The 14093-nt window shown below is 42.7% G+C and overlaps 1 protein-coding gene across 1 annotated transcript in view; it reads left to right on the forward strand.

The window, feature by feature from the left end:
• Positions 1 to 14093, forward strand: part of LOC129866739 (asc-type amino acid transporter 1-like) — a 28861-nt gene that overhangs the window by 7714 nt on the left and 7054 nt on the right. The window contains exons 3-11 of the mRNA XM_055939577.1: positions 3499 to 3703; positions 3906 to 4057; positions 9258 to 9383; positions 9702 to 9855; positions 12016 to 12139; positions 12352 to 12455; positions 12988 to 13084; positions 13308 to 13457; positions 13769 to 13946. Of these exons, the coding sequence (XP_055795552.1) occupies positions 3499 to 3703; positions 3906 to 4057; positions 9258 to 9383; positions 9702 to 9855; positions 12016 to 12139; positions 12352 to 12455; positions 12988 to 13084; positions 13308 to 13457; positions 13769 to 13946 (1290 nt within the window). The remainder of the gene's footprint in view (positions 1 to 3498; positions 3704 to 3905; positions 4058 to 9257; positions 9384 to 9701; positions 9856 to 12015; positions 12140 to 12351; positions 12456 to 12987; positions 13085 to 13307; positions 13458 to 13768; positions 13947 to 14093) is intronic.

A 14093-nucleotide genomic window follows, 5' to 3' on the forward strand; every position in this document is an offset into this window, starting at 1 on the left:
GCGTGTTCCCAGCCCGGTACCACCATTTCCGGCACCACGCACCAGGCCTACTGTGCACCTCAGCAGGCCAGAGTCTTCCGTCTGTCCAGCGCTGCCAGAGCCGCCCGCCAGTCAGGAGCTGCCAGAGCCGCCCCTCAGTCTTGAGCTGCCCTTCAGTCATGAGCTGCCCTTCAGTCCGGAGCTGCCCTTCAGTCCGGAGCTGCCCTTCAGTCCGGAGCTGCCCTTCAGTCCGGAGCTGCCCCTCAGTCCGGAGCTGCCCCTCAGTCCGGAGCTGCCCCTCAGTCCGGAGCTGCCCCTCAGTCCGGAGCTGCCCCTCAGTCCAGAGGCGCCCCTCAGTCCAGTGGGGTCATTTAGGAGGGTCCCCGTTCCTAGGAGGCCACAGAAGCGGACAAAAACTATGGTGGAGTGGGGTCCACATCCAGCGCCAGAGCCGCCACCGCAGACAGATGCCCACCCAGACCCTCCCCTATAGGTTCAGGTTTTGCGGCCGCAGTCCGCACCTTGGGGGGAGGGGGGGGGGGTACTGTCACGTTCTGACCTTTATTTCCTTTGTTTTGTCTTTATTTAGTATGGTCAGGGCGTGAGTTGGGGTGGGCAGTCTATGTTTGTATTTCTATGTTTTGCTATTTTCTGTGTTTGGCCTGATATGGTTTTCAATCAGAGGCAGCTGTCAATCGTTGTCCCTGATTGGGAACCATATTTAGGTAGCCTGTTTTGTGTTGGGTTTTGTGGGTGGTTGTTTTCAGTCTTTGTGTGTCTGCACCAGATAGAACTGTTTCGGTTGTCACTTTTGTTGTTTTGTATTTTGAGTGTTTACCTTTATTAAAGTAAGATGAACAATTATCACGCTGCGCATTGGTCTTCCGATCCTTCTAACTTATCCTCCTCAGACGAGGAAGACGACAGCCGTTACAACCTTACCGTAAAATGATTACTTACAAGTCCTTAACCAACAATGCAGATTTTTTTTTAAAGTAAGTAAGAAGATATTTGCTCAAAAAAATGTTTTCATAATAAACTATAGTAAAAAAACATATATATATATATATAAATACTAAACAAGTAACACAATAAAATAACAATAATAAGGCGATATACAGGGGGTACCGGTACCGAGTCAATGTGCGGGGGTACAGGTTAGTTGAGGTAATTGAGGTAATATGTACATGTAGGTAGGGGTAAACTCACTATGCAAAGATAATAATTAGCTAGTAGTAGAGGCGTGAAAAAGGGGGTTAATGCAAACAGTCCGGGTAGCCATAACTGTTTAGCAGTCTAATGGCTTGGGGGTAGAAGCTGTTCAGGAGCCTTTTGGACCTAGACTTGGCGCTCCGGTATCACTTACCGTGCGGTAGCATAGAGGAACAGTCTATGATTTGGATGTCTGGAGTCTTTGACCATTTTTAGAGTCTTCCTCTGACACTGCCTGGTATAGAGGTCCTGGATGGCAGGAAGCTTGCCCCAGGGATGTACTGGGCTGTACGCACTACCCTCTGTAGCATCTTGTGGTAATAACTCAGATAAAAACATCATGGACAATAAACATACTGTTTTTAATCAAATCTATTATAGTAGTAGCAAGCTATCAAAGTTGACCATAGGCTATAGGCTAGTCCGTACGCAATATTGTGAATTATTTTGACTAGGCCTAATAAAATAAAAAGAAACGGAAGAAGCCTTTGACTCTCCTCCTGAATTGCCACTATAGACCTACACAGCACAGCACACAAAACAGTTTTTGATAAGCAAGAGCAGAGCAGGCCAGGGCTCATGGTTGGCATGTCCATTGCAGTGTGTAATGCAGCCTGGTTGTATTTACACCATCCCAGCAGCTATCTTAGAAATATAACTTTGCTCTGTGCTTCTCCGAGCATGCACTTCGTAGCCTATAGTCTATAGTCTATGGATCATTTGATTAACACCACACTAAATAGCCTTTAGGCGCACTTGAAGGCTATTTATGCGCGCCCAGCTGAGAATCAGAGATGAGGGGCAGCATCGGGCGCACATCGATATGTAGCCTAATAAGCCATGAATTCTAAAACACTGAGAAATATTGAAATTTCATAAATTACAAATGACATGACCCTCCTCCGGACTAGATTTTAAAAAAATACTAAAACCTCCCCTTGACTGAAATTAAAAAAGCATGACCATCCCCCATTTTCCTCCAGGTACCCATTCTGTAAATGTTAATCCATCCCTTATTCATTTTGTATGATATGTTACAAATTAGAATTTGTATAATATGTTACGAATTTGCAAAAAACATTATATGTTACCAATTCCAATTTGTTGTGGCTAACATTGGCTAGGTGGATAATGCTAACGTTAGCTAGGTGGTTAGTGTTAACTAAGCTAGGGGTTAAGGTTAGGCTTAAGGTTATGGGGGGGTTAGCTAACATGCTAAATAGTTTCATAGTAGCTAAGAGTAGTAAGCAGTTGCAAAGTTGTTAATTAGCTAAAATACTAAAGTTGTCCGTGACGAGATTCAAACACGCAACCTTTGCGTTGCTAGATGTTCGCATTAACACCCGGCCAACCACCATACTTGAGTTTTTCCCTTAAGTAGCCTTCTGTGTTATGTAACCACGCCAAACGTATTTACTTTCACTCTGTTACGTCTATTCTATGAGACCAGGCTCTACTCCCAGTCTTGGCATTTCTGACAGGGTCACAAACCAAAGGGAAGCCGGTAGAGTCTAGAAATAATGTAATAGATAAGTTTAATTGAATTCTCGAGGGCAACTTGACTGAGCTCGACAGTTATGAGTAAATCATTTACATATGTCCTGTTTTGTAATTGAGGTCTGTGCCACTTGGCTGCCTTCTGCTGTGCTACTACCCTGAATGTGTTGGTTGGGATACACTTGATCTGCATCTGAAATTGCACCCTAATGCCACTGCTTTTCAACAGGGTGCCATTTCTGATACACCCTTGGACATGGTACAGCCATATTGGAACCCAGATCATTGTGTTACTTCAACAATGTGTGTGGTTGATGTTGAAGCCTCTTGGGTTTGATGGTGGCACTTCCTACTATGTGACTGTCTGATCTGTTCCCTCACCTCAACAGTATGATTGTTCTATTTCTGAAGTCCTCCATGGACGATGTGTTAACTTGGGATGATCATCAGAGAAGGTTTATTGTTGTCACGTATATTTGAAGAGAGAAAGCTATGTCGTTTCAGGGTTTTCTCTTGGCTCAAAATGGGCTGTGGCGAGCACCCTCCAGCTCGCTCAGGGGGAAGTGTACAGAGCAGATGATATCACATCCCTCCCTTTCCACACTACAATATATCTAAACAGTCCAGCTAAAGTTCTTCTGCTTTAATGTTTCCCAAAACCTTACAACATAACTGATTAACACATGATACAGTTTCTGTAAAGATTTACCTGAAAATAGGAAGATTTTATAATAGTCATATTGTTTTTAGCAATATTTCCATTTTGCTTGTTTTGTGTGTATTCTAGTAATACCTTTTCCCTCTCCACAGGGAACATAATTGGTTCTGGAATCTTCATCTCTCCTAAGGGGGTTCTAGAGCACTCGGGTTCAGTGGGTCTAGCACTGATTGTGTGGGTACTAGGGGGCTGCATAGCTGCCCTGGGTTCCCTCTGCTATGCTGAGCTGGGGGTCACCATCCCCAAGTCAGGGGGGGACTACTCCTACGTCACAGAAATATTCGGAGGCCTTGTTGGGTAGGTACCTCACATCCAATGTGTATAGTTTGTAAGCTTATTATGAAACAGCACGAGGTTGGATTTGCTTGTTATTGGGGATCAGAAGGGTTGGTTGAATGTTCAATTGACTGTTCAGTTTATGCGATAAACAAATTGTTCATTGAAAACACAAAGTTGGATCAAAGCAGTGACATATTTGACTGTTTCTCTCCCTTCCCAGGTTTCTCCTCCTGTGGAGTGCGGTGCTCATCATGTACCCCACTACCCTGGCTGTCATCGCCCTCACCTTCTCTAACTATGTCCTTCAGCCTGTATTCCCCGACTGTGTCCCTCCCTACATGGCTACACGCCTGCTGTCAACAGTCTGTCTCTGTAAGTACCATGTTCCTGTGCCTGAACTCACTTATGTAAAGGAAATGTGTTAAATTAACATTAAAGGTAACCCTAAAAATATCTACTGTGCGCCCCACCTGAGAATCTGTAACGGCAGCCTTCCCTCTCTTCACTAAAAGAGGGGGTGAAACAGGGATCGGACCAACACGCAGCGTAGCCAGTGCTCAACATGTTTAATTAAACAAAAAACAGTGAACACTTACAACGAACAAAAAATAACAAAGTGTGGCACACCAAAACAGTCCTATCTGGTGCAGAACACAAACACAGAGACAGGAAACAACCACCCACAATCCCCAACACAAAACAAGCCACCTATATATGATTCTCAATCAGGGACAACGATTGACAGCTGTCTCTGATTGAGAACCATATTAGGCTGAACACAGAAACAGACGAACTAGACACACAACATAGAATTCCCACCCAGCTCACGTCCTGACCAACACTAAACAAGCAAAACACATAAGAACTCTGGTCAGGACGTTACAAAATCTGTCTTTTTCAGCCATATATTTCCTGTGTTTGAGGGGTTCCAAACTCCACAAAATCCACTTGCTGGATTGATTGCTTTCATTTTACTCCTGCGACTCTTTCACAGTCTGGCTTGTGCCTGTCATTTTTTCCCGTTAAAGTTACGACCTGTCAAATGATCTGTCAAACACACCCTGGTAATGGCTCAAATAAGCTCAATGGAATACATTGTCTTTCCTTTGATTGGGATCTCGCAAAAAGAAGTATTCTTGCGTTTTTACAACCCGCTATTCAGTGTGCTCGGAACAAATGAGTTAAGGGAATCATTCACAAACATTGGCACATTCTAAGATCCGATGACAGTATCGGTAATGTGTTTTCGATCCCTCCCTTGGTCGTATTCTTGCGGGGCAGAAATCTCAGAGATCAATTGGTAAACTGTGCTCAATGCAATGGCACTTACAAATATAAATCCTTCATACACCCCCTAACAGGGAAACAGATCCCAATCAAAGGTGTTATCACATGCTCTACTAAAGCAGTTATTTGTCTTTTAATTTGTCCTTGTGGTTAAGATTATGTGGGTAAAATGAAGCACGAATTAAAAGTACGAATATAAAATCTTGACGTACCCAGTTGCAGCTCACTTTTTGGAAGCGAACCACTCGATTTCGGCCCTACGTTATATCGGCTTCGAACACATCACCCTCCCTAGGAGAGGGGGTGACCTCAACAATTTATTGTGAAAACGAGAGGCTGCTTGGATATTTAATATAAAGACCCTTGCTCCCTTCGGTCTCAACGTAGACTTTGATCTGAACAATTTTTGTGATTATGGTGATTTTACTATTCATTGTAAATGTTTGTAGGGCTATGTAGCCAAATTGTATCTATGATCGTATGCTATCCATTTCTGTTTTTTACATGCTCTATTTATATTTGTAAATTAACCAATGATATCAAGCCACACCCAGTCATGATTACAGACACCTGTGTGTCCTTTGACACTATATAAACTAGTGACGCGCAGTGTTTGTTAATATACCCTGATGAAGACAGTTTGTCTGTCGAAACGTTGGTTATTAGTTTATTAAATGATTGCATCTGAGCTCCTAGAGCGTGTGCCTCTCCTTTTCTTTTTCAAGTGTTCTACTCCGCTAGCCAGCACCTCGCCTAAACAGGTGTGCGTTTCTTTCGACCTCAAGTTGATCTGGTACAACAGAGTAAAATATCTCTTGCATAACCATTGCCTCAAAGCCTTTTAAAACTTTCAGAGTTGGAGACAGGAATATAAAACAATGCATGGGTGTGTCAAATAGAAATTGGAAGGAGAGACAGGAGGAAGGAGTGGGCAGTAAAGTTAGGGAAACAAAGACTGATGAAGTGTAAAGTTTCTGAAGGATGTAGGAAATCATCCCAATGGACAAACTATTCCTGTGGTCAAATGATGCCATGGGATGTCAGGGTGACCTAACTTTCTGGTTCGTAATTCTTTTTCAGTTCTTTTTCCAGAATATTTGATTTTTATCTGGTTATAGACTTATTTATTGGTTCGCTTAAAAGATATCAAAAAACATCATTTTACAACCAACCTGACTGTCATGCCATAAAGACATCAGAATGACATCACTGCAGCCAGTTTTGTAAACCTGAGGAAACTTGTACTTAGGGCTCTATTCAATCAGATCCACTTTAGCAGACATCGGCATAGCAGTTGTTTTGGCAGTGTCAGAGGTGGAACTGCGTTAGAGCTGTCAAATCCACAAGCGGCTCCTGGCATTATACCTGAAACGGAGTCGCATTAACAGAAATCCCATGCAGCCTTGTGTACAAGTTGGAACACTGGAATGTGAGATGGAATCTACACCTCCATTAAGACGATAGAAACCCTCATTATTTAGTTCAATAATTATTTCTATATAGTCTACACTTTCTCGTTCTGAACTTCTAACGCGAGCAGGTGTCTGCTTTTGCTGGTTAAACCTTTTCTCAATAGGGGGTGCTGTTTTCACTTTGTAAAAATTTTGTTAACAAATTAAACTGCCTTGTACTCAATTCTTGCTCATACAATATGCATATTAGTATTACTATTGGATAGAAAACACTCTCTAGTTTCTAAAACCGTTTGAATTATATCTGTGAGTAAAACAGAACTCAAGTTGGAGCAATTTTCCTGTGAGGAAGAGGTCAGTTTATTAATTTGCATGTCTTCTATTGGTTGAGATGCACTGCATACGCCTTCCCCTAGATGTCAGCAAATAGTGAGAATTGGAATGGAGTTGCTAGGCAGATCTGAGGCCATATAAATGGACTGGGAACGTGGGGTCCAGTTTTTCTTCATTCGCCATGACGCAAGACAGACCTCAGGATGGCGTTCTAGAAAGCTCCCGTTATAGGCCTTAGATATATCCGGCTCTGATTTTATTCGATATAAGTGTTAAAGACATCATAATGTTGTTATTTTAAACCGAGTTATATCAGTTTATATCAGTATATTGCGATTTTCGGTATTTTATTTGTGCTGCGTTATGGTGAGTTGGACACGTCTTCGCCACATGGCTAATGTTTACTGCTAATTCCAAAGTTGAAGGAGACAATCTACAACCGAGCAACGATTCCTCTGGACAAAGGACAACTTGCCCAAGATTCTGATGGGAGCTCATCAAAAAGTAAGAAGTATTTATGATGTTAATTCGTTGTTCTGTTGGAAAATGTAAAACTACTGTTCCGCCATTAATTTCGGTGCAGTCTCGCTTTAACGCACGCTGTATGTCGCAGTAACGTTAATTTAAAAAATCTAACACAGCGGTTGCATTAAGAACTAATGTATCTTTCATCTGCTGTCCAACCTGTATTTTTTAGTCAAGTTTATGATTAGTTACTGATTAGATTAGGTGCCTCTCCCAAGATTTCTCCCGACATATTGTTGGCAGCTTGGCTACTATTCTCATTGTATAACCACGATTTGTGCCACTAAATATGCAAATTTTCGAACAAACTCTGTATGTATTCTGTAATATGATGTTATAGGACTGTCATCTGAAGAAGTTTGAGAAGGTTAGTGAAAAAATTCATATCTTTTGCTGGCTTATTCGTTATCGCTATTGTTGGCTTGAATCAATGCTGTTGTGTGGTTGGCTATTGTAGTAAGCTAATATAATGCTATATTGTGTTTTCGCTGTAAAACACTTAAAAAATCTGAAATATTGGCTGGATTCACAAGATCTTTGTCTTTCATTTGCTGTACGCTGTGTATTTTTCATAAATGTTTTATGATGAGTATTTAGGTAATTCACGTTGGTCTCTGTAGTTATTCTAGTTGCTTTGGTGAGAGTTGTGATGGTGGCTGCAATGTAAAACTATGATTTATACCTGAAATATGCACATTTTTCTAACAAAACATATGCTATACAATAAATATGTTATCAGACTGTCATCTGATGAAGTTGTTTCTTGGTTAGGGACTATGTATATCTTTATTTGGTCGAAATTGTGATAGCTACTTATGCAGGAAAAAAATGGTGGGAAAAAAAGTTGTGTCTTTTGCTATCGTGGTTAGCTAATAGAAATACATATTGTGTCTTCCCTGTAAAACATTTTAAAAAACAGAAATGATGGCTGGATTCACAAGATGTGTATCTTTCATCTGGTGTCTTGGACTTGTGATTTAATGATATTTAGATGCTAGTATTTACTTGTGACGCTATGCTAGGCTATGCTAGTCAGCTTTTTTACTGATGGGGGTGCTCCCGGATCCGGGATTGTGACCAAGTAGAAGTTATTAACACTTGATCTGATTGAACCTAGGCCTCAGTTTCAATGTCAAGTACAGTGTCTGTCCCATTTGTTGAAGTTAGAGCCAATTTTGTCGCCTGTGATTTGTGTGTTGCTTTTCACCGGGTTGCATCCCTCACTCTATTGACCATGTGGACGTGCTAGTATTACTAATTACTTGGAACCAAGCCCAAGAGTACCTGCACTGTACCTCCACTGAACCCTCTTAAGTAGAGGAAAAAAAATACACAAAAACCCCATTGTACCATGAGTGAGCAAAATGTACCGTGAGTGAGCCGCAGAAAAGCCAACAAGTCAACAGCGTTATGAACCATGAGGTGAAACAACAGGTTTTTTTTTGTGTGTAATCCCTGCTTTTAGAGGAAATTATTCACACTTGTTTTTTGGGAACTGGATGCCAATGACCTGGAGAAAACGTGAGCTTTCTCTCAGCCTCTTCAGGGACCTGCCCACCTTTCCTTTCTGGGTTTTGTTCTGTTGCATTGGAAGCGGTTTGTTTTGGTGGCCTTGACAGCTCCCCTTTGTCTGGGAGAGCCAGGCCACCATGAGAGATAGAGGCGAGCCAATGACAGTGATGGATGAGGTGAAACAATGTGCCCACCCCTTAGCCTTACCATTTCCCACATTCCGGCCTGCCATGGCAACTGCCAGGCCACTGCCACACTATCAACACCATGTGCCCAGGCGTGAGCCCTGACTGACTGGATAAGAGAACATGTCACAGTACTGTGCACCTCACGGCTTGGCTGGCATCCCTAATGCCACATTCCGATTGGGCAAGAGGTCCCCTATGTGAGGGCAAACATCACTTCTGACAAATCATTGTACATAACTTGGGTTTAGGGTTTAAATAGTATTTTGTTTTCTGAATGAAACGATTCAAGTATTGTGTGTGCATGTGTGTTTGCAGTGTTCCTGACCTGGGTGAACTGCTCTAGTGTGCGTCTGGCCACCAGGATCCAGGATGTTTTCACGGTGGGGAAGCTGGCAGCCCTGGGTCTCATCATAGTGGTCGGTCTGGTGCAGATCTGCAAGGGTGAGACACACACTCACCTTCTATATAGAATGATTTTCATTAACACACACTGTAGCAAGGCGTTTTGCCACTGAAAACGAAAATGAGGGTTTCCTTTTTTAGCAAGTTCAGACGATACCTCCCAGTTTCGGACTGCTTTCTTCCATTATATGCCTACTGAACATGGTCCAGGTGCCAAAGGTTAATAGCACCTTCAACAAACCAATAGGACCTTGCACGTCTGTGATGTTTACCAGTTTTTATTGATCAAAGAGGCTATCATGCTATTTCCCTAAAACATCCCCTCAAGACATTGATGGCGAAAATGTATCCCTTCAGGTAACTACGAGGGACTGACGCCTCAGGTGGCTTTTGAGTTCAGCAGGACGCCCTCAGTTGGGCAGATCGCTCTGGCTTTCCTCCAGGCCTCTTTCGCCTTCAGTGGATGGAACTTCCTGAACTATGTCACAGAGGAAGTGGTTGAACCGCGACGGTAAGTTTCTGGTTCACCAAACATTATTTTACTTTGCATTCTATTCTATTCGCAATTATCCATCCAATGCTGTGTACTGTATAACCAGTCCGGCATGAAAGCAAGCATTGTGGGGCGATGCACAGTTGTATGTTTGTCACGATCGTTATGAGACGAATGAGTGGACCAATGTGCAGCGTGGAAAAAATACATCTTCTTTTAATGAAGAAAAAACAAACACTTATTAAACGAACAAAAACAACCGATCGTGAAGCTAAAACGAACTAAGTGCACACATGCAACATAGACAATTACCCACAATCACCTAAAGCCTATGGCTGCCTTAAATATGGCTCCCAATCAGAGACAACAATAAACAGCTGTCTCTGAATGAGAACCAAACCAGGCAACCATAGACTTTCCTAAACCTCTCTACTGAACACAACCCCATACACTATACACAACCCCCTAAACAATACACACACCCTAAACTAGACAAAACACACAAACATCCCATGTCACACCCTGACCTAACTAAAATAAAAAATAATATCAACATAACAGAGGCCAGGGTGTGACAATGTTGTGATCTTGGGGTGGTATATCAATTAAAATATTGATAAGAAATGTAAGTGATATTATGCAAAATAAATATATATAAAGAGTTATATTTTTTTAATATATTTGTTTTTATATACACAATATAAAGTACAGACCATGCAGGCGTACTGGCTCCCTTGAGCACTGAGCCTGCCCAACCTTACCTGGTTGTATGCTCCCCGTCGCCCGACCAATGCGGGGAGGTGCCCAAAAGTATGTGGACACCTGCTCGTCGAACCACTCATTACAAAATCATGGGCATTATTATGGAGTTGGTACCCTCTTTGCTGCTTTACCAGCCTCCACTCTTCTGGGAAGGCTTTCCACTAGATGTTGGAACATTGTTGTGGGGACTTGCTTCCATTCAGCCCAGTCAATTGCAGACCATTCAAGGTCTTCCACACCGATCAAACATTTTCTGTATGAACCTCGCTTTGTGCACAGGGGCATTTTTATGCTGAAACAGGAAGGGGCCTTCACAAAACTGTTGCCACAAACTTGGAAGCATAGAATCATCTAGAATGTTATTGTATGCTGTAGCGTTTAGATTTCCCTTCACTGGAAGTAAGGGGCCTAATCAAACCATGAAAAACAGCCCCAGACCATTAGTCCTCCTCCACCAAACTTTACAGTTGTCATTATGCTTCGGGGCAGGTAGCGTTCTCCTGGCATCTGTCAAACCCAGATTCAGCTGTCGGACTGCCAGATAGTGAAGCGTGATTCATCACTCCAGAGAACGTGTTCCCACTGCTCCAGAGTCCAATGGCAGCGAGCTTTACACCACTCCAGCCGACGCTGGTGATCTTAGGCTGCTCGGCCATGGAAACCCATTTCATGAAGCTACCAACAAACAGTTCTTGTGCTGACGTTGCTTCCAGAGGCAGTTTGGAACTCGGTTGCGAGTGTTGCAACAGAGGAAAGATGATTTTTACGTCCTACGCGCCTTAGCACTCGGCAGTCCCATTCCGTGAGCTTGTGTGACATACCACTTTGCGGCTGAGCCATTGTTGCTCCTAACAGCACTTACATTTGGCCGGGGCAGCTCTAGCAGGGCAGAAACGGGTGTGGCTGAAATAGCCAAATCCAATCATTTGAAGGGGTGTCCACATACTTTTGTATATATAGTGTATATTGCATGTCAGCTGCCTTCTTACTTCCCCAACAATGCATGATTTATGAGACTGTGGGTTGATTGCATGGTTTGTATACTATGTGGATTACCTCATCAGTAGTTCATGTACCTTGTGGATGACCTCTTCAGTCACTTTTGTACCATGTGGATTACCTCATCAGTAGTTTATGTACCTTGTGGATGTCTTCATCAGTAGTTTTTATACCGTGTGGATTACCTCATCAGTAGTTTATGTACTTTGTGGATGAACTAATCAGTAGTTTATGTACCGTGTGGATTACCTCATCAGTAGTTTATGTACCTTGTGGATGTCTTCATCAGCAGTTTTTGTACCATGTGGATTACCTCATCAGTAGTTTATGTACCATGTGGATTACCTCATCAGTAGTTTTTATACCATGTGGATTACCTCATCAGTAGTTTATGTACCATGTGGATTACCTCATCAGGAACCTACCTCGTGCCATTTACATCTCAATCCCATTGGTGACCTTTGTGTACACGCTCACCAACATCGCCTACTTCTCCGCCATGTCACCCGAGGAGCTGCTCTCATCCAACGCTGTGGCCGTCGTGAGTAACGCGGTTCGCTTTGCTTTGCAACAAGACAAATATTGCCTGGAGTACTGTACTTTAATGGTGTCATTATTTGATTTAATGAATGTTCAACACAATGCATGTTCACATAAAGATGCCATTATTTATGAAAAATACTTTCCCTGCCTCGAGCTATCCAAGGCTTGTTTTTTGTCCTAAATGTAAACCTGTCAACATGTCTGTTGCAGACATTTGGAGAGAAGCTCCTGGGGATGTTCTCTGTCATTATGCCCATCTCTGTGGCCTTGTCCACGTTCGGAGGCATCAACGGCTACCTCTTCACCTCCTCAAGGTATTTGTATTTGTATTTATTATGGTTCCCCATTAGCTCTTACTCTTCCTGGGGTCCAGAAAAATTAAGGCAGATACAATTTAAAAAATATTACAAAACATTTAAAACAGATTTCACAACACACTACGTGTGTGCCCTCAGTCTCCTACTCCACTACCACATATCTACAACACAAAATCCATGTGTATGTGTGTGTGTGTATAGTGAGTATGTTATCATGTGTGTGTATGCATGTGTCTGTGTCTATGTTTGTGTTGCTTTACAGTCCCCGCTGTTCCATAAGGTGTATTTTTATCTGTTTCAAAAAAATCTGATTCTACTGCTTGCATCAGTTACCTGATGTGGAATAGAGTTGAGCAGGTCAACCCTGGGAAATGTCCTCTATGTCCTCTAGGCCGTGTCTCAATCCACAAGGATGCTGCCTTTGGATTGAGACACGTCCTGGAAACGGAGGTGCATGCATGTTTTTTAAGTTCGTGAAATGATTGTATATGGGTCTATACCTCCTCTATGTTTTCATGTGTCTTTCTAGATTGTGTTTCTCTGGGGCCAGAGAGGGACATCTACCCAGCTTGCTGGCCATGATCCACTTTAAGAACTGCACCCCCATCCCAGCTCTCCTCTGCTGTGTAAGAAACGGATACTTATTTTCTACTATTTCTAGTGCACTCAACTCAATGCCGCTGTTACAGCCCTTAACCACTGTCTACGGTAGGCTTCCTCTGTATTCTATACCTCACTCAGGTATTAATCAGTTGTCCTCACCTCTCTTCTCTCTCCTCCTTCCCCCTGTCTGTCTCTGTCTATTTCTCTCTCCCTCACTCCCTTTCTCCATCTCTCTTTGTCTTGCAGTGTGCTGCCACCATTGTAATCCTGTGTATAGGAGAGACACACAACCTGATCAACTATGTGTCCTTCATCAACTACCTCTCCTATGGAGTCACCATCGCAGGCCTGCTCTACTACCGATGGAAGAAGCCCAAACTTTACAGACCAATTAAGGTATTATTACTCTGGTCATGGTTCAATCATGGCCCCTCTCTGACATTTCTGTAAAGTTTACAACTGTTTTTATATAGCAGGATGTCAGTTTGTGCTAGTTTGCATTACAGATAAAGGATTGACACCGTAATTGACAAATAAGAGCAAACTACAGCAATACAGTGAATCTGTTCTCACCTACTGTTGAAAACTTCAGAGTATGAGCAGCTCTTTCCTCTGTCCTCCCCGCCAGGTGATTCACTGAAAGGTGGAGCGGCACGTGACACTCTCTCCATTATAAAAATAAATCTGTTCTCATCCCTGCTCATCAGGTCAACCTCCTTGTCCCTGTCACCTACCTGATGTTCTGGGCCCTGTTGCTGGGCTTCAGTCTGTACTCTGAGCCAGTGGTGTGTGGTGTTGGGCTGGTCATCATGCTCACTGGTGTACCAGTTTACTTCCTGGGGGTGCACTGGAAATCCAAGCCAAAGTGTATCTATGACTTCATCGGTGGGTGTCCTCTTCAATTCTGCAAATACATGTTTGTCTTAATAATCGCGGGCTCTTACTTTTCCCCAAAAGTATCAGAATTTCTGGATTCAAATTCAACCAAGTGTTTAATAGTATCCAACCTCCCTAAACCCTGTATATGACAAG

This window comes from Salvelinus fontinalis, chromosome 12 (genome assembly GCF_029448725.1).
Source record: "Salvelinus fontinalis isolate EN_2023a chromosome 12, ASM2944872v1, whole genome shotgun sequence".
Lineage (NCBI taxonomy): Eukaryota > Metazoa > Chordata > Actinopteri > Salmoniformes > Salmonidae > Salvelinus > Salvelinus fontinalis.